The sequence below is a fragment of the Perissodus microlepis genome, chromosome 1, assembly GCF_051167445.1.
Source record: "Perissodus microlepis isolate ML-2025 ecotype Zambia chromosome 1, ASM5116744v1, whole genome shotgun sequence".
Classification (NCBI taxonomy): Eukaryota; Metazoa; Chordata; class Actinopteri; order Cichliformes; family Cichlidae; genus Perissodus; species Perissodus microlepis.
The window spans coordinates 37,880,414-37,901,975 of record NC_140461.1 but is presented as its reverse complement, the minus strand read 5'-3'; the positions used below and the strand labels follow the sequence as shown (position 1 = coordinate 37,901,975).

The 21,562-nt window shown below is 41.9% G+C and overlaps 1 protein-coding gene across 1 annotated transcript in view; it reads left to right on the top strand.

Annotated features, from left to right (window-relative positions):
• The window catches only part of dis3l (DIS3 like exosome 3'-5' exoribonuclease), a 39,409-nt gene that overhangs the window by 16,110 nt on the left and 1,737 nt on the right, over positions 1-21,562 (top strand). Inside the window, exons 8-17 of the mRNA XM_084922772.1 lie at positions 1,869-2,038; positions 2,871-3,032; positions 12,076-12,323; positions 14,410-14,502; positions 14,585-14,873; positions 17,327-17,562; positions 18,887-19,041; positions 19,225-19,403; positions 19,495-19,640; positions 20,303-20,474. Coding sequence (XP_084778898.1) covers positions 1,869-2,038; positions 2,871-3,032; positions 12,076-12,323; positions 14,410-14,502; positions 14,585-14,873; positions 17,327-17,562; positions 18,887-19,041; positions 19,225-19,403; positions 19,495-19,640; positions 20,303-20,474 — 1,850 coding nt within the window. The remainder of the gene's footprint in view (positions 1-1,868; positions 2,039-2,870; positions 3,033-12,075; positions 12,324-14,409; positions 14,503-14,584; positions 14,874-17,326; positions 17,563-18,886; positions 19,042-19,224; positions 19,404-19,494; positions 19,641-20,302; positions 20,475-21,562) is intronic.

Below are 21,562 nucleotides of genomic sequence, written 5' to 3'. Positions count from 1 at the left end.
GTAGTAAACAATAAAAGTGTCAAATAACTCAAAACATGTTTTATATTTTAGATTCTTCAAAATAGCCACCCTTTGCTTTGATTACTCCATTGCACACTCTTGGGAGGTGTATGCAGTGTGTGAGTATGGAGTGTCTGGCTCGTTGCTATGAGCCATTTGGTCATTCGTTGCAAGAGCTTGGACTCGTTCACAGTGGGTGTTGGACTCGTTCACAGTGGGTGTTGGACCCTGCCAGGGCTGACCTTTGTCACCAATTCTGTTTATAACTTTTATGGACAGAATTTCTAGGCATAGAAAGATGGTTGAAGGCTTCCACTCTCAGAATCTTGTCTCTGCTTTTCACAGATGATGTGGTTCTCTTGGCTTCACCAGGTGGTGGCCTCCACCTTGCACTGGAGTGGTTTACAGCAGAGTATGAAGCAGTGGGAATGAAAATAAGCACCTCCAAGTCTGAGGTCATGGTCCTCAGCTGGAAAAGGGTGGAGTGCCCACTCCAGGGCACGGACAAGTTGCTGCTTGTTCACCAGATATTTAAACGCTGCAGTGATGTGGATGCTGTCCTGGTCTGTCGTGTTGAAAAGAGAGCTGAACATAAAAGCGAAGCTCTCGATTTGCCAGTCGATCTACATCCTTACGTTCACCTATGGTCACGAGCTCTGGTTAGTGGGCTTTCTGTCCTCCAAATCGAAAGGAGCCAGTTGAGGTGGTGCGGGCATTCGGCAAGGATGCCTCCTGAGTGAGGTGTTCCAGCCATGTTCCACTGGAAGGATGCCCTGGGGCAGACCCAGGATATGCTGAAGAGATTATATTTCTCAGCCGACCTGGGAATACCTTGGTGTTACCCTGGATCAGCACCGGCTCCCCCCAGTGCTGCGTTCTTTCTCCTCTGCTCTTCTCCCTGTACACTAACTGCTGCACCTCCACCCACCAGTCTGTCAAGCTAATCAAGTTTGCAGATGACACCACCGCTATTGGACTCATCTCGGACGGGGATGAGTCTGCCTACAGGAGGGAAGTTGAACGTCTGGTGTCCTGGTGCAGCCACAACAACCTGGTGCTGAATGCCCAGAAGACAGGAGATTATTGTGGACTTCAGGAAGCACACAGCCCCACTCCCCCCCATCATCCTGACTGACACCCTCATCACCTTTGTGGACTCATTCCGCTTCCTGGGTACCACCATCACCCAGGACCTCAAGTGGGAGCCTCCGTCACCTCCGTCATAAAGAAGGCTCAGCAGAGGATGTACTTCCTGAGGCAGCTGAAGAAATTCAACCTGCTAACACGGACGATGATGCAATTCTACACTGCAATCATCGAGTCCATCCTCACTTCCTCCATCACCGGGTGGTACGCTGGAGCCACTATCAGGGACAAACAGAGACTCCAGCGTGTTGTGCGCTCTGCTGTGAAGGTGATTGGCTGCAGACTCCCATCTCTGCAGGACCTGTACAGCTCCAGGACACTGGGGCGTGCAGCTCGGATCACAGCTGTCCCTTCTCACTCTGGACACAGTCTGTTTGACCTGTCCTCAGGCCATAAGAACAGTTTCTTCCCCTCTGCTGTTGGACTCATGAACAATAACCATATGACTGTTCCCACCACTAACATGTATATATCTATCTGCTTAGCACTTTTAAATTAAATTTTATGTTTATTTAAGTGTTTGTTTTACAATATGTTTCGCACTCAGTACCGAAGCAATTTCCTAATGTTGTAAACCTGCTCAACATTTGGCAATAAAACCCTTTCTGATTCTGACAAACTAGGAGAGGCTAAAGTGTTTTATTATAATGTTAACTGCAGACCATGTTAAGGATAGTCTATAAATGTCTCTCTGTACTGATGTCTGACATTTAACCCCACAGGTCGTATTGTAGGGATCCTGCAGAGGAACTGGAGAGACTACGTGGTAACTTTCCCCACTAGGGATGGGATTCAGTCCCAGAGCAGGAATTCCCAGCGGATACTGACCATACCTTGGGACCAGCGTATTCCTAAAATCCGCATCAGTACTCAACAGGCTGAAGCTCTGCAGGTCTGACTTGACTTACATCTATAGGTTGATTTTATTTTCATGATGTACATTATGGCTTAGTCACATGAGTAAAAATAGGAAAAAAACAGTGCTTTTCCAGTGATTGCAGTGAATATTTTGCATTCAGCGATCAATTACAAGTAGTTACGGCAACCAAGTGGTCGATCAAAGGTTGAGAATACAACACTGTCAACCTCTGGATGAACGCTTTCAAGGTGATTGCCTTGAAAAGCAGGACTCTATCTCCAGACAATCGAGGTCCCCTCGGGCTCACTGCAGTCACTCTAACAGCAAAAAAAGTACCTATGTAATGTCATTTTGTAGTTAAATCACCATGCTGCAGCAACTACAGCAGAAACTTTACATTTGTTTCAAAACTATGAACTTAAGGCTGGACATGATTTGAATATTAGTTTAAAGTGAATTTGTGTGTATTTAGAGGGCATGTAGTGTATTTAGTGTGTATTTGCCATGTTTCCCAGTTCATCTCAGTGAAATAACGATATTATCACTGATTGCATTTAATTATCAGCTTTACCCTTTTTACTTGAAAAGTGAGAGCGGACTTATTCCATCTTATCACTGTTCGATTGGTGTTTTGCACCCTTTAAATAAAAGTAACTGACTGAGAGTAGTTGCAGAATTAGTCCCCATCTTCCAAAGAAGCATTTCAAAGCCAACAATATTGAAAATTCATTGCTCATAGCAACACCGATCTTGTTTGCGCTCCAGTCTCTAGTGTTACTATAGCATTATGCTTTTGTCTCATAGTGTGACCAGTGTTTACTAAGTGCTGTCTCATTTCTATCCCGGTCTTCTCATCCTCACCTAGGACCACAGAGTTGTGGTGCGCATTGATTCATGGGAAAGCACGTCATTCTATCCCAACGGCCATAGTGTACGGGTTTTGGGTCGAGCTGGAGAGCTTGAGACTGAGGTCCAGACCATCCTCCTAGAGAACTGCATCCATATTCTTCCTTTCTCAGACGCACAGGTGAGAGCACCTACGTTAGAGATAAATTCAAGTTTTTACATCTCTAAAAGGCAAATTCCACAAGCCTATATAGTATGTTTCACCTTTCGTATTTAGCTGTTGTGAACCCATCAGCAATTATTGTGAATATAAATATTATGATAAAATATGATTTTTTTTAAAAACGAAAATGTCTTTAAAAACCATGTCTATAAATTGCAATTAAACAGTTAAATTCAACCATAATTGACGCAAACGGTGGCAAATACCTATCTACACAGTTTGGAAATACTTTGGTGAGTAATTTGCTTCATCCTGTGTGATAAAACTTGCAGGATTCTAGTAAGTTAAGTAATTTCAGAAAAGATGTTTTTGTTACTAATTCCCAGCTCTGGTTGTACTTTGGATGTAGGTTTTTGATTGTTAAGGATTAATAAGCTTCAGAATTGTCCAAAAACAGCTGGACAATTGTCTTATTTTCTTCTAGGGTTTTCAGAAAAAAATTCATAGACTAAGCAATACTAAAAATGGATTAGTATCTACACCAAATAGTGTTGGATTCAATAGTCATTTTCAACAGTATTGATACCAACATTGCTCCTTTAGTCAACACACACTCTAACAGCAACTGGGCCCTGACCCTCACTAGCAGCTGAAGTTGTTGTTGTCCATAACACTGAACTTTGAATGGTCAGTAAAGCTCCTGTTTGAACAACACTGAAATATTAAGCAGTCGTCATAAATGTTAACCTAACTGGAGCACACAAACGTTAGCTGCTTAACTACTGTAATGGCTAATAATAAAAACGATAATGGTGGCATTTGCTGCCCAGCTCCCACATTTTCAGATCTTCCTGTCTGTAAGGTCATACTAGATTTTATAGGATAACACAATTATTTATGTCTACAAAGGATTCTATAACAAAAAACACAACACTGCCAAACAAAATAATGTCTTTTTGATCTTCAGAGTCAGAGGCTGACTGGATTTTATTGTTTGTTGCCAACTAATGATAGGAAACAAACATGTTTACAAGTACCTCATGAAGCAAACATTTTATGATAATAGGTTAATAATTAATAAGACATGGGACCTTGTCGCCCCATCTGTGGTATTGAAAATGGTACTTTATAGTGTTTAATAATCTTCTTTTTCCTCATTCAGGTTGGTATTTATTGTTTAATTGTTTTATGGTCCTAGCTAAAAAAAATTATATATATCCTGTGTTTTCTCTTCAGTTGAAAGCAAAAAATAAAGTGAAGCAGTTTTAAAGATTTCTAAAACTGTTCGTTTGTGAATTTTTGAAATGTTCTACATTTTTGTGATTCTGAGTCATCTTAAGGTAAATTTAGCAAAGCAAGAAATATTTTAGTGTGTTTTGTTATTTAAATAAAAGACCATTCCACTTATAGTACATGTATTCAGCTCCTTCACTTTATACTGGTATACCTTTGTTTTGTTCGAAGATCAGCAGAAACCTCAGGGCCTGTTTGGTCTGCACATGTGTTGAGTTTAGGTTACATCAGAGCGGAGGATGTTGCTTGCCATGTTTTGAGAGTGAGGTACTAAGACCATTTATATGAGGAATTCTCACTAAATTAAGGTCTTAGGGATAGAAGGCTACAGGGATTGTTGTCCTGTAATTCTCCTTTTATTTATAGCAAGGATGTCCTGTTCTGATTAATAATAGCCATTGGTACACAGGGATTTACTGTTCTATTCAGTTCTGTTTGTAAAGCACCAAATCAGGCACCAAATCAGTCTCTTCTGGCACTTAATCCAAAATGTCCAATTGAAAATGCAAAGTTGAAGCAGGTTAAAATATTATTACCAAATCACCAAGCAGTGAAAGAACCCTAGCAGTTCCATATACCAAAAGGCTAAGGAGCTTGGAAAAAAAGCGTCTGGACTTTAAGTTTCTTGAAGATGTTTCACCTCTCATCTGAGAGGCTTCTTCAGTTCTAGGAGAAACTGGTGCAGAGTCCCAGATTTTAAGCCCTATGGGAGTGTCCCCCAGGAGGGATGGACCCCCTAATGATCCTCTACCTAATCACACGAGCCAAGGTGTGAAAACGGGTGTAGGTCACAATCACCCAAGTATTCGGGTGAACCCACTGTGAATCCTAGCCCCACCCTATCATGTGATTTCCTGAGGTCAGATGGCCCAGGATGTGAGTGGAGGCGTCTGGGAAGGGATCTCAAAACTGGATTATAGATGGCAGACAGTTGGTGTCGCAAGCCGCTGCCTCTGTTCAAAGATGGTCGCTCACAGTGGACATAGATGGCCTCTTTTACTTCTCTTTCAAACTATCTGTCTTCTGACAGCTGAGTCTGGTCCTGTGGAGGTGGCTCTTCTATGTTGTGCCATGCGCTTGTGAAGTGGCTGTTTGGTCTCTCCAATGAAGAGGTCTGAGCATTCCTCGCTGCACTGTACAGCATACACTACATTGTTAAGTTTGTGTTTTGTCTTTCGGGTGAACCAGTTTCTGTCTGAGTGTGTTGCTGGGTCTGAAATGCACCGGGATGTCATGCTTGGAGAAAACTCTCCTGAGTTTTTCTGATACACCGGCTACATAGGGAATGACAATGTTGTTGCGTCTGTCTTTCTTATCCTCCCTTGCTGGTGTCTGATCTTCTGCATCTTTGCTGACTTGGTGAAAGCCCAATTAGGATAACCGCTCATTTTAAGAGCTTCCTTTACATGTGTGTGTTCTCTCTTTTTTCCTTCAGGCTTAGAGGGAACATGTTCTGCCCGGTGGTGTAGGGTCCTGATTACTCAAAGTTTGTGTTCCAGAGGGTGATGGGAGTCAAAGAGGAGGTACTGGTCCGTGTGTGGGCTTCCAGTAAACTTCATGTTGAGGTTTCCGTTCTCTTTAATGCACACGGCAAAGTCCAGGAATGGCATACTGTTATCCTTTGTGTCTTCCCTGGTGAACTTTGTTTTTATCCACAGCGTTGATGTAAACAGTGAAGGATTCTACTTCCTGGGTTTTGATTTTGACCCATGTGTCATCAACATATCTGTACCAGTGGTTAGGTACTGTCCCTTTAAAAGAGCCAACAGCCTTTCTTTCCACCAGTTACTCCTAGACCTGAAGAAGCTTCTCGGATGAGAGGTGAAACGTCTTCAAGGAACTTATAGAAGTTTGGACGCTTTTCTTTCCAAGCTCCTTAGACTACGATGACCTGGATGACTGAGAACCTTCACAGACTTATATGACCAAAAGGTTTGCAAGTTGACAGCTCGGTCCATAATAACCCTTAATGTGGTCACCCTACTGTCAGCTTACTTGGCTAAGCTCTTTCAGGACATTGGCCACCTGCTTGATAAGGGCACCTGTATGCATTTTCCCCTTCTCAACCTCATACCAGTGATACTGAGTAGGGTGAGGGAGGAGTAGCTGTCTCTCATTTTTATAGATCCCATACTGGCCCATCAGGCCATTGATGGCAGAACTAGCTTTGCTGTTCCACTACCGGCCATGACCATTGCCTTTGAACATTGTCTTGGCGTGATTTTTTTCTTCCACATCCCAAATGGTCAGCACTCTGGGCGTGGCACACGAGTGGCTGATTTAAAATGAAGCAGGTCTCTCTCTGAGAGTCACTGTGAACATTCAGAATGCTAGATCACTTTCTACATGCTCATTTTATGAAGTATTTGAGAGATTCCTTATCTATACTCTGTTTAGGGATGGGTATCGTTTAGGTTTTATCCGATACCGGTGCCAAACTGGTACTTTTGAAACGGTGCCGGTGCTTAAATGGTGCTTTAACCGTTGCTCTAACCGTTGCTTCCTTCTCTCACCCCAACCGGTCGCAGCAGATGGCCCCGCCCCTCCCTGAGCCTGGTTCTGCCGGAGGTTTCTTCCTGTTAAAAGGGAGTTTTTCCTTCCCACTGTCGCCAAAGTGCTCATAGGGGGTCATATGACTGTTGGGTTTTTCTCTGTATCTATGAAGCGCCTTGAGGCGACTTTTGTTGTGATTTGGCGCTATATAAATAAAATTGAATTGAATTGAATTGCTTAAAGAATGGAGAACACAAACTTTGTCCAAAAACCTCTTATGTTTTTATTTTTAGCAGTCTCTTTTTTTCTGCAAAATGATAACCAAGTTAGCCTTTTCTGTTGATACAACATACCTCCTTTGGTTGGAACCGGTGAACAATGGAAAACACAAACTTTGTCCTAAAACCTCTCATGTTTAGCTGGGTTTTTTTTTTGTAAAAAGATAACAGTGTTAGCTTTTTCTGCAGCTACAGGGCATGTATGGTATCACTCTATCAAACAAGAAGATAGCCGCATGTAACTACGACGGTGTTTGCTAGTTCACCTTACGTGCATTAATGTAATAACGTGGTTAGCCTACTCAAAGTAAATTACACACGAACAACATTAAGCTACTGACCCAGAGAAGAACGGCTGCTGCTGCCATCATCATCCGTCTGCTACACTGGCAGGGCTAGGGGCCAGGACTCTACTCTTCGGGTTTTTGGGGGATGTTGCTAACTCCGGGTCCAATACAGGCACCACACCCGCAGCAGATGTGCTTGGTGTGAGGTCTTGCAGCAAGCTGTCAAATACGATTAATTTCTCGGCTTTTAAAAAAAACGCTATGCGTCGCCAGGTGTTTCATCGGATTTGAGGTGTTACCTCCTTTGACAGTATCACAGTATCAGCTTAAAGCACTTGTTGCAGGCTGCTGAGTTTGCATCTTTTGCTGGGAAGTACAGCCAGACTTTTGACCGCTTCGCCTTGGGCATTTTTAATCTGTAGCTCTGCTCTAAAAGAACGTACGTACCTGGACCCGCCTACTATCCTTGGAAAGGTAAAATCATTGGCTAGAATCCAAAGTGTGTGACATCTCAAGAAAAAAAAAAGCCACCAGTATCCGGTAGGGCTGGGTATCGTCACTGATTTCTAGAATCGATTCTATTCCGATTCACAAGGTCCTGAATCGATTCGATTCGATTTGAATCTGGGAAATTTTGCCTCAGACAGTCAGAAATATTATAATTCAGATCAGTACATTTACATATTTTTTGTATCTATAAAAAGGGTCCGCGCTGTGTGTTTACGTCTTTGTGCAGAAGCCGTGTTCCTGCTCTCATTTACTGTTTTAAATGTTTGGTGGTTGTTGAAATTTTGTGACGTTTCACCTGAGATTCTGGAATTTTGGGCAAAATACATTTATATAAAAAAATCGATTCAGGATTTTAATGAATCGATTTCACGTTATCCAAGCCAGAATCGATTTTAATCGATGAATCGATTATTAAAACCCACCCCTAGTATCCGGTATACCGGTACCCAATGTTCCCTCTAATTTTTCATGTGTCTGAGCGAACGCACAAACTCCCTGAGCGATCCCTTGGACCACTGTGAGCAACAGCAGACGTGTGCACTGTGGTCACACCAGCATCGAATCCATGCAAGTTACATGTTTATTAAAATAATCAAATTACAGCATTTATGTTAGACTACTTTTGATTAACTATTTTAGCCCACTTACAATTAAAATTAAAAAAAAAATCTTGTTCATGACCTCTGTAGCATGTTAACACTATTGGAAATAAAAATAACTTGAACTCCAGTTTTGAAAACACAACTTCCTTTTTTTCATATATTTATAAAGCTCTGACTTGTATTATGAGTCTGTGGTCTGGGAGAGAGTCTGTAACTCTCTGTCTGCAAAATACAGTATATAATGACCAATGTTGGGCAATTAATTATATAGTTACTTCTTCAAAAAAGTAATTGAGTTATGCAAACAAAGTTTTTTGCAGCTGTTTACCTAAAAATGCAGCCTAGGCGGTTTTTTAAATAAACATATCAAATTATTTAGAGAACAATCATCAAATTGCATCAAATTTGATGCCACACAAATTATTTGTGCCACTCCAAAAATAATTTCTGTCCACTATGAGATGAAGGAGAACAACAGCCTGATACCTGCAGGCCTGACAACAGGAGATGTATCACTGCTGTAACACCTGTAACATTCAGCAGTCGCCTCATTGTTCTGACACACACTAAACGTCGCCACGCCGCTTTGCTAGCTAAAACACCGGTGTCGGCACATAAGGACGCCTGTCAACGACATTGATTAGCTGCGTATATACGAATGTGAATCGCATTATTGGCTGGATCCCATACGGGAGCAGCCAGTCACTTACTGACTAACACTGCAAAACAGAATTGTTAAAGTATTGATTTTAATTTCAATTCAGGTTAGATTTTTTTTTTCTGTGCACAGAGACCGTGCCAGCAGTGCGCAATGGTGCACACGCGCAGCTTCGAGGGAACATTGCCGGTACCCATTCCTAACTCTGTTCCACATGTGTTATGTTTCCTTCAGGATTAGCTAAATAAGAGAGGATTATTTTCCATTTATTAAACTGCATTTAGCTACTCTTTCGTATCACATTTACTTTGGGAATGCACAAATTGGTCCACATCCCGTTTATGCAGGGCCCACTTTTAAATGGTAAATCGCTGAAAATGTAGCCATATATAGCGCTTTTCTGTGTCTTGTACTCCTTTGCATAGATTGAAGCATCTGTGCGTTCCTGTTTTGTTGAGTGTATCTGTCTGTGTGGCTGCCACACTGGGTGTTGAAGGCTACTGAGAGTGCGACCTTCACAGTTCACCAGAGGACCATCTATTACATTTGTTAGGTTTTACGTTTTTGATATTATTGCATCCTCACTGGCACACTCAGTCCTTAGTGTGGGCTTACCCTGCTCCATACCTTGTTAAGGATAAAGAACTTACAACCTGGAAGTAGATTATATCTCCCATAGTGAGATACAGAGAATGTTTGCTTACCAGGGTAACTCTGGTTTTCTGAAACCCAGGTGATGTTTGGTTTTCACCTCCAAACAATCGCAGTCAGAGATCAGGTGAAAGAGGAAAGAGCAGAGAGAGTCAAAATAAAAGGGAAATTATGGGAGCAAACACCAGAGTTTAACAATTGTTCATGACTAAATACAGTAGAGATATTTTAATAAGGAGAGGTTGTTTGAAAGAAGGAAAATGATTTACTGATGAACAGAATTTAAATAGGTGATTTGCCGTTAGACTCAGATGGCCTATCTCAGCGGAACAGAACCCCGTCTGTGAAAAGGATTAGAGCAGGAGCCCCAAGAGCCTAGAAGCTGGTGGTGGTGGAATGGTTGAATGGAGCATGAGTGATGAGATGTGGCGATGGGGAGGAGGTGGGTTCCACAAAGGCGTGTGCAAGGAAGAATAACAGAGTACACAGCACGAATGCTGATTGGCCTGGAGAAGGTGATTGGACTAGACCACTTCAGGAACGCCTTTAGCCACACCTCACCAGGTGTAGACAAACGGCAGTTAAACCTAGGCAACACCTGAAGACAATTGCATTTCCACTGTAAGGAGTGTAAGGGTTGCAATGGGCTGTAACAAAGGACAAGCACAGATGAGTCCACTATCATACACTGTAACATCATTCATAATTTTTTATGTTATAAAGGGGGTGGCAGTAGAGCTTCTGTGATTGGTCACATCAGAGAGTGCTTGGTTATCAGAGAGTTACCATAGTAACCAAAGGTTTTAAAGATGGCAATATTGCTCAAATCAACAAAATATTAAAGAATCATTAAATATGTGGAATAGTTCATTCTTTCCTTTTTTCATCAGTGGTTTACACACTGGCTTGGCAGGCAAAATGTCACTGGTTCGATTGCATCCGGAGATACAAATCAGGGTTGTGCCTGGAAGGGCATCTGGTATAAAACTCTGCCATATCAAAAGATGCTGAGCTATCAGGTGTGGTGACTAGGGATGGGTATCGTTTAGGTTTTATCCGATACCGGTGCCAAACCGGTACTTTTGAAACGGTGCCGGTGCTTAAACGGTGCTCAAACCGGTGCTTAAAGAATGGAGAACACCAACTTTGTCCAAAAACCTCTCATGTTCAGCTGTTTTTTTGTAAAAAGATAACAATGTTAGCCTTTTCTGCAGCTATGGGGCATATATGGCATCACTCTTGGCTGGAAGCAGTGCTTAAACAATGGAAAAAACACAAACTTTATTCATAAACCTCTCATGTTTAGCTGTTTTCCACTTTTTCTTTGGTCATTTTAGCCTTTTTGGCCAGGGTGAAGGGAGCATCTGCCATCAAACAAGAAGACAGCCGCATGTAACTACGACGGTGTTTGCTAGTTCACCTTACATGCATTAATTTAATAACGTGGTTAGCCTACTCAACGTAAATTACACACGAACAACATTAAGCTACTCACGCAGAGAAGAACGGCTGCTGCTGCATCATCATCCGTCATCATTTCTGCTACACTGGCAGGGCTAGGGGCCAGGACTCTATTCTTCGGGTTTTTGGGGGATGTTGCTCCGGGTCCGATAACAGGCACCACACCTGCAGTAGATGTGCACGGTGTGAGGTCTCGCAGCAAGCTATCAAATATGGCGCATTTCTCGGCTTTTAAAAAAAAACGCTATGCGTCGCCAGGTGTTTCATCGGATTTGAGGTGTTACCTCCTTTGACAGTATCACAGTATCAGCTTAAAGCACTTGTTGCAGGCTGCTGAGTTTGCATCTTTTGCTGTGAAGTACAGCCATACATTTGACCGGTCCTCCTTAGGCATTTTTAATCTGTAGCTCTGCTCTAAAAGAACGTACGTACCTGGACCCGCCTACTATCCTCGGAAACGTAAAATGATTGGCTAGAATCTAAAGTGTATCACAGCTCAGGAAAAAAAAGCACCGAAATAAAGCACCGAAATGTGCGCTGCTTTTCGGTCTGGTTACTCCCGTTTATGTCAGAACGATACCGGTACCCATCCCTAGTGGTGACCCCTTGTGACAAGGGAGCAACTGAAAGTAAAACACTGTTTTGCTTTGTCTTTGTGTAAAGTGTCCTTGAGTGTTTTGAAAGGCGCTTTTAAATAAAATGTATTATTATTATTATTATTATTATTATTATTAATGTTTTGTATAGAATCATAACAAAATGTGACAAAATGTGAAAAGTTCAAAAGACTATGCGGCTGTTTAGCTGTGCCTGTCCGTCTGCCATCAGCTGAGAGAGATGCCGGCCAACTCTCTAGAGAAGCCGTGGACGGTAGACCCCTCTGAGGTGGCAGAGCGGCGGGATCTTAGGGACAGTCACCTGGTGTTCAGCATTGATCCACGCGGCTGTGAAGATGTAGACGACACGCTGTCTGTACGCAAGCTCCCCAACAGAAGGCTGGAGCTGGGAGTTCACATTGCTGATGTCACTCACTTTGTCAAAGAGGGCTCGCTCACAGACTTGGAGGCACGTTCAAGGTGAGGAACTGGTTGGAGTGGTTGGGTAGAGTAGGTGGGATATAAAAGGATAAAAGAAAAGCTACCTTACAGCATCTTGCATAAGTGTTCAAAGGAACTTTCAGAAGTACAAAGAGGCAAGAAAGTTGTTGCCTGAATTAATGTTGCATCAGTAGCATGCCTTATAGCGCAATTATAAATAACACAGAGGGCCACCTTAAATAAGGCTCGTGTCTGTTTTGAGTCACAGATGTGAAGCATTAAGCCTTAAATGTCTATCATTTAATCACATGTAGAAGGACTTCACAGGGTCCATTATGGCTTTGAAAGTATCACTGGCACCAGGAATTGAACCAGTGGTCAGCACGTTGTTGGTTCAATCCCTGGTGCCTTCGGGCTTCATGTTAAAGTCACCTTGCACAAAATACTTAACCCCCAAATTTCCCTGGATGCATCCATTAGTGTGAGTGTGCATGTGAGAGAAAATGCTCAAAGGTATAGACTAACACGCTGTATGAATATGTGTGTGAATGGACGAATGCTGGTTGTGCTAAAAGGTGGTTGGGGTTCTCACAGTAGAGAATTGCTACACACAGAACATAGTGGTCCATGTTATTATGAAGAACTTGTGCTCATTTTCAGTACGATGCCATTAACAGGACAGGGGAATGTTTCCCGCTGTGGAAAAGCCTTAATGATTTTCACTGTGGCCTTCATAAACATATATTACTACGGCACATGGCAGCCATACTTGTACACAACATTCAACCAGAAGGTCATGCAGCAAAAAAAGGAAAAATGAGTCCGCTTACAACTAAATTAGTTTTATTCTACTGAGTGGTAGAAGTAAAGAACAGTGTGTCACACATCATTTGTTTTCAGATTTCCTTTGTAAAGTTAAGGGTGTCAGGAAAACACCGGAGGGCACATGATGGCAAAGGTTTTTTTCAGACCTTGAGTACCTAATGTTAATGGTTTGTCTATAATTGGCTTTCAGTGCATCTTATTAATAAAGAGGATGATGATACAAGACAGTTGAACCACAGTAATGGAACAAGAAGATATTCATCTGTGTTTATGTACAGATATATGCACATGTTCTGATTTATTTATTTATTTTGTGCTGTATTGTACAAATGAATAAAACTGAGTTAAAAATATCTGCAGTAAATGAAGTGAAGGTCGGGGCTGCAAAAGTAATGCTTGCACTTGATCTCCACAAATTTTCCTTCCTGGGAACATGCAGCGATGACACCATGTGACAGGGAAGCAGCCCAAAAACATTTGTATCACAGCTGAACGGCCGACAAATCTGCAGCAAATGCATTATGCTGTCATCTCGCTATAATCTCGCTATAATCCAAAATCTCTACGGAATTTTTTCAGCACCTTGTTGAGTCTTGGAAGTGAAGAAATGAGTGTTCAGAAGGCAGAAGTGTCTAACCCAGTGCTAATAAAATGTGTCTGATAAAGGCTGGTGAGTGTGGTCTGCAGATAAATTAGTAAGAAGGTCCATGAAGTGCATGTAGTTTTTTAAAAGCAGCAGCAGCAGCATGTACAGAAAAGTGATTGAGAGCAGAGTGAGGAGAGAAACTCCGTATAGACTGTTAACAACGTGCACTTATAAAATAATACTGAAATCTTACTATATATTTTTTATGTTGTGATTTTTAATGTAGTTTTGGTCCTCTGCTTTCTCTCTGACTTACTCTAAAATTCCATTTTACATTTCATAACTGTCCACAAAGCACCGTGCAGATCACCCACCTGTCCAACTCGCCTCCTTCAGTTCCACACTTGAGTGTCATGATTGTTAAAGAAGTAAATTAAAATCTCATAAATGTGGTTTGAAGCCTTAAATTCTATTTCAGAAAAAGGGGAATATTTATTAAATCATAAGAAAAACATTTTGCTTATTTATTTCATCGTTCCTGACTTATTAATAAACAGACTAATAAACAGAATGATGAAAATGACAAAGGTGGAACAAACTCTGAATATTTAGTACTTATTTTCAAATTATGTCTCATTTTTGATTAGAAAGAAGATGATAAAGCTGCTGCTTTGATCTCATTGCCTTTTTATATTTATTATGTTACTTCTTAAGGGCTACAACCTACTACCTGGCAGACCGCAGGTACGACATGCTGCCTGCTATTCTCAGCGCAGACCTTTGCTCACTGCTGGGAGGTGCTGACAGGTTAGTAGACTTCCCATCATACGTTTCATTTTCATATGCTTAAAATGCATGCTAGTTGTGTAACTGACACTTTCAAATTCAGGTATGCAATGAGCGTGCTTTGGGAGCTTGACACAGAATCCCTTGAAGTCCAAGAGGTCTGGTATGGTCGTACACTCATCCGCTCCTCCTATCAGCTCCACTACGAGCTGGCTCAGGCGCTCCTCAACGGAGAACAGGTTGAGGTAGCGGAACTGACCAACCTGGGTCCTCAGGAAAAGGGTTCTAAGCTAGCTCAACTCACTGAGGCACTTGAGATGCTCACACATGTAGCCAGACATCTTCGGGCAAAGAGGGACAGAGGAGGAGCGCTGGAGCTGGAAGGAGTGGAGGTATGATTGGTTTCTTGTATCTTTATAGAGTATTTTATGTGTTTTGGTAATGTGTGTACTTAACAGTAAGACTATATAAATAAAGACTGCAAACATTTAAGATTCATGTTATAGCTGAGTGTCTAACCCTAACACATCGTCATTACTGACGTCTAACATATGACACAAAATGATTCAATAAATCTTAAGTGAATCAAACAAACAAAATAAACCGTGTACTTAGCTTCAGTGGAGAGAAATCCATTCTGCACATTAAAAACTGGTACCACTATCTTTCTCGCACATTTCAGCTGCAGAAGATTCTCCCTTCTAAGCTTCTGTCTAAGTGAAAGTTTGACTTAACCTCTGTGTTTGGTCATTTTGTTAGATGACATCATGGTTAGAAAATTCAGTATCACTCACCCCAAGACACTTGATATTGTAATGTAAAGATCCCACAGCCGAGGGGAGGAAATCAGGTCAAAAGACACCCTGTGGAAAAGGGCCAGGGATTAATGATAACTAATGATTAAATGGAGATTGGTCTATAAACATGTAGTCAGTGGTAATGATAACAAAGAGGTGATGATGTTCGCCGTCATCATGAGAATCCCCCAGCTGCCACGGTCTATTGCAGCATAACTAAGGGAGGATTCAGGGTCACCAGCCCTAACTATATGCTTTAGCAAAAAGGAAAGTTTTAAATCTACTCTTAAAAGTAAAGATGGTGTCTGTCTGCCAAGTCCAAACTGGGGGCTGGTTTCATAGAAGAGGGGCCTGAAAACTGAAGGCTCTGCCTCCCATTCTACTTTTAAATACTCTAGGAACAACAAGTAGGCCTGCAGTGTGAGAGCGAAGTGCTCTAATAGGGTGATATGGTACTACAAGGTCATTAAGATAAGATGGGGCCTGATTATTTAAGACCTTGTATGTGAGCAGCAGGATTTTGAATTCTGGATTTAACAGGAAGCCAATGAAGGGAAGCCAAAACAGGAGAAATCTGCTCTCTCTTTCTAGTCCCTGTCAGGACTCTTGCTGCAGCATTTTGGATCAGCTGAAGGCTTTTCAGGGAGTTTTTATGACTTCCTGATAACAATGAATTACAGTCGTCCAGCCTGGAAGTAATAAATGCATGAACTAGTTTTTCAGCGTCACTCTGAGACAGGATATTTCTAACTTTAGAGATGTTGCACAAATGGAAGAAAGCAGTCTTACATATTTGTTTAATATGTGCGTTGAAGGACATGTCCTGGTCAAAAATGACTCCAAGGTTCCTCACAGCGTTACTGGAGGCCAAGGTAATGCCATCCAGAGGAAGAATCTGGTTAGATACCATATTTCTAACATGTTTAGGACTCAGTACAATAACTGAATGAATTTAGACGCAGGAGTCTTCCAGGTCTTTATGTTTAGTTTGGGTTTTTTTGCTGTGTTATTTACAGAATTAGGCGTCAGAATTACAGAGAGATACCATATATTTCTTTTCATTGATAATAAATTATAGTACGGTCTAATAGAGACGTTATTTTTAAAATCAGGCGTCTAAGCAGAACATGTTCCTCAGCAGAAAACATTTTATCAGAAAGGCATTTCAGTGAGAATATTGGAATAAAGAAACCAAGCACTTCACTGTGAAACCACTGACAGTTTTCACATTAGATCACAGCCATTTATTTACAGCGGCTGGTTGGCCATCTGTTAAAACCTCATATGCACAATTCCTGTTGTTCTATAAGATGCTCTCTAATAGGATGTCTTGGATTTATTTATTATTCAGTCATTGCATTCCTGTTATGGCTGTACGCACACAGAATATTGATATGAAGTAAAAATGATTCTCTAGTGTTGCTTCTGCGATAGTGGAAAAACCAGTATATTTCTAAAAGTATGTTTAATGATTGAGCTGCCACCCAAAAATCAAGTTCTTATCTTGACAAAGCTGGATTATTGACCGCTGATGAAACATCTGTTGTCCTGAAGGATAAGGACAACAGATGTTTCATCTTGATCTATTATATAAAACGGCCAAAATTGTGTTCAAATCCGAACTTTCTGGCTTCTTTTGGTTCCTGCTGAAGTGCTTTGGGTCCCCTCAGTTCATCCTTAGTCTGAAAAAAGTTTTGTTCTCTCTTTAAGGCACATTTCCTGTAAGCTAACTTTCTTCTGATTGGCTGTCCACTATAAACAAAAAGCATGAACAGCAGATCGGTGGAGTTTCTGTGCCCATGACCAGAGCTGTGTGCCTGTTAGGGATATGTGTTCTTACTGGTATGATAGAGAGCTGAACGTAGGAAAGACAGTAGACTGTTTTCAGGTTGAGATTCATTCACATTTGGTTCTCCGTGCAGGATTTGTTCCTGTAGAATGGTGCATGTTCAACTGAGTTAAAGTAAACTGTAGTAAAATGTGGCCCACTGATGCATTTTCATATTCTTTTTCATTAAAGTCACGTTAGAAGCATTTTCCCTTTTCAGGTGGGTGCCCAGCTGGATGAGGAGAGGAACATTACGGCCCTGGTCCCTCGTCAGCCCCTGGAGGTCCATGAGACCGTGGCAGAGTGCATGATTTACGCCAACCACTGGGTGGCCCGCAAGATCCAGGAAGCTTTCCCCAACCAGGCCCTTCTAAGGCGTCACCCACCACCACAACAGGAGCTATTCAACCAGCTGGTGGACACTGCAAAGGCCAAAGGTTTCACCATTGACACCAGGTAATGTTTTTGACTGTTCAGTATAGAAACTGAGGAAATGCATATTGTAGTCCAATGCACATCATGTTCAGACACACAAGTGTGTGAACCTGAAATGTTTGATAACACGGGGACACACTGAGGTGTCACATTAGCAGCCAATTCAATTCAATTCAATTCAATTCAATTCAATTTTATTTATATAGCGCCAAATCACAACAAAAGTCGCCTCAAGGCGCTTCATGCCAGACAAGAAGAAGACATGTTCCTTCAGTTCAGGTTGAGGTTGAAGCCAAATATGCTTCCAAACCAACTTCCTTCCAAGCCAAAGACTAGAACATATGATGAAGCATATCTTGCCTTTGGCTTCACCTTCACAACAGCTGTTGTGGCAAGGTCGGTCTCCCCGACAGAATCAGTTTCCCCTGCGTCGGGAGCACACGCTGGGCTGTCCAAATCACGGACAAACAGTATCCCACATTCTTGATTTTTAGTTCACAAACACTTCTTATAACGACGAACTACTCCTGAAACTTTGGAGGTTTTAGCTCTTTATATAGTAAAGTTACAGGATAAATATAATTATCAGGCAAAATGTCCTTCGTTTGTTAAAATAATCCCGTCTGATACCACGTGAGGACAATAAATATTTCATTTTCTGTTGTAACCCTTAAACTGAATGGTAATGTAACGACACTCAGTTTTCACTTTTTTACAAAACTAAAACATCACTACTTCCACATCTGATTGTTTGTAATGGAGGCGGCGCAAACTGGATCCACACTCCGTGCCCAGCGAATGCTCGCCACGCAGGGGGAACACATTCTGTCGGTCATACCGACCTCGGCACAACACTGATCCTGCCGCAGTTTGTTCCCCCGGTTCAAATCACGGACAAACAGGATCCCGCAGCTGTTTATGCTTTTAAACCCGTTTTGCACAGAGAGGCATTTTTTGAAAAATGTTTTGATAGCAGTGTTGAATATTATTACACAGTAAAAAACAAACAAACAACTCTACGTCAAATAATTAAAGATGGTTTGTTTTTCTGTTTTTTAAAAGAGGCAGTGATTTATTTAATTACAACCTGTAATCTATTACAGTAACTTTTATTTGTTTAAACTGTTTACAAAAGGAGGATCTGAGGCGTGGAATGAACTGCAATGGAGTTTGAAAACAAAATATGAATGTGCGGTTGGAGGATTGGGGGGGGGGGGGCACTGCTTTAAACCAACAGCAGAACCGGTCCCAGGACAAGAGACATGGTGATGCAAGTAGCTATGTGTCACTGACTGCAGAGATGAGAGACCTCACTCATCTCTGGTTTCTGGCTCTGTTCCTTCAGGTCCAACAAGGCTTTAGCTGCCTCACTGGACCGAGCTGTGGACCCACAGGACCCCTTGGTGAACAGGTTGTTCAGAATGATGGCCACCACTGCTATGTCACAGGCTCTGTACTTCTCCACTGGTGCTCATCCTCAAGACCAATACTACCATTATGGTACGATACCTCTGCACAGCTTTTATTGGCTTTTCCATGTCACTAGAGTTTCAGTGTGACTGTGGGTCAGTCCATCCATCACACGTCTGCACACACTTGTCCAACGTCTGTTGTTTGTGAAGAATTATTCGACTAAGAACTAAAAAGGAGGCTAACGTGCTGATATTTGCTTCGTTGTCGTAGGTCTGGCTCTGGATCGCTACACACACTTTACCTCACCCATCCGTCGGTACGCAGATATTGTCGTGCACCGCCTTCTTACCGCAGCCCTGCACATGCAGAGGGGCGTTGTATCTGGTAAAGCACCAGCCAGTAACAAAGAAGTGGAGGAAATGGCTCACCATGTCAACAGCAAGAACAGGGTCAGGGGTGTTTTTATTGTTTGTGTTTTTCAATGATTCATCTCTTACTATATTAACAGAAACTGTGCTGACGTCTGTGTTTCATTTCCAGGCAGCACAGGCAGCCCAAATGCGATCCACAGCACTGTTTCAGTGTCTGTTTTTCAGAGAAAGAGACCCTCAGACAGACCCGTGCTGTGTGGCTGACGCTGTTGTCTACTCCATTCGAGACAACGGTGTCTTGGTGTTTATCCCAGAGTAAGAACCTACTTCAGTCCTGTGTTTTGTTCTGCAGTCTTCTTCTTTTTCTTTGTTGAATGGGGCTGTACAACAGCTTATGACAATGAATGAATTTGTTGGAAGATGTAATTGCACGCTAATCAATGTATATTTAACAGTATACACGCTAGTTTTATTTTCTCTTAAAAAACCTCAAAATGAGTTTTAAATTGTATAAATTTACTAAACTAATTCCTTAAACATTTATTGTGAGCGGGGAAAATTGGCTAAAACCCCAAATCTTTTCTGTACCAGGCTTTAAATAAGTTAATTGCATTGCTGAAGTTGAGTCTGTGGGGAGGGACGGTGCTTTGGAGCCAGCCTCGTGTCTGTCACAGAAACTGCAGTTTGTGGCACTTCTACGTTAGCTTAGCTAACCTCTGGAGGTTGCTGCTTGTTTATTGCAAGGAAAGTGTAATTTAATAACATCAGTGTTCTCCATGCTTGTGGTGTGTGTACAGGGATATGCAATATTAACAGTTTATTAAAATGTAACCTGTGGTCATTTTGAAAAGGCTGTAGAATCCATGTAATGATTAAAATCACAGGGCATAAAGCAGGTTGAGTGATATCACTGAGTAAGGCAGGCTGCCTTTAATCCTGTCATTCAGCACCTCTGACCACAGCCATGTTGTTCACAGGTATGGTGTGAGGGGGCCTGTGTATCTGAAGAACAAAGAGGGCCTGGTGGTGGTAGCGGGACAGGACGGCAGCTGTGATTGGCAGGGTGGCACTGTGCGAAAATACCCGGACCGCATTACCACCACCTCCAGCTGTGGCACCTCCACCTTCAAACTGTTTGACCACATCACCGTAAGTCACAGTCACAGCCCTCCTCCTCCTCCTCCTCCAGGACAAGAAATGTAATGCTTCCAATTTGTGGCGTTTCTACACAAACCTTTTTGTAGAGGGAAATAAAAAATGACGGTGGGCGGTAATTGTCTATTGTTTTCTCATAAACGCCTTTAAACGCTGCACGGTCACACTCTCTCTCGCACTCGATAAATGATCCATTGTTGATCTGCACACGTTTGTTACCACAAACGTTGCATGCACTTATGTCATTGTCATGAGACACTCTTGCAAACAAAATCACGGTTTAGTAACACAGTTGAGCAGCGTGCTTACGGGACAGTAACAGTAATCTAATTACCTTTTTTGCAATAGTAATCCCTTACTTTACTTGTTACTTGAAAAAAGTAATCTAATTATGCGTTGCTGCCCATCACTGGTGTCAACTTATATTAAGTTCAGGCACGTTACACACGATGATTGTGAGGAATAAATACATGTGATTTAAGCAAAAAGAGCAGGAAACATTACCCTAAGGTTAGCTAACGAAAATAAACTGAAGTAACAGTGTGTTATTCTCACATCTTTGGCTTTAAGACATGAAAAAGTGACAGAGTACTGCTGCTTCCACTGTTATCAACATCTTTTCTTTCTTTCATGGATTTATCCTGGGATCATAAATGTCAAAGGGCAAAGGCAATGCTAACAACAAAGCTTACTGATGGATGATGATGGATGACACGTGGCCAAAACAAGATTCATTTCAGAAAGACAAAAGCATCATCTAACTGTTAATAAACCCCCACGCTCATGCTAACTGTACTCACCCTTTCCTCGCTTGGAAACCTTAGCCCAAACACAACTTGTCCACCACAGCATTGACTGCTGTCAAGCTATGATCATATTAAACAAAGAGATGATGATGATATTCAAAAAACAAATCAACAAAACAACAACCTCACTGTGACACTTGACCGAGGTCACAGTGTTAATGAATGTTTTTCTCCCCCTCTGCTCCGGTCTCCACGTCGTGTGAATGTTAGAAAGCACAGTAAAGAAAGTTCGTGTACGGATGGATGAACGTTTGTTACATGTTGTATAAAATGCTT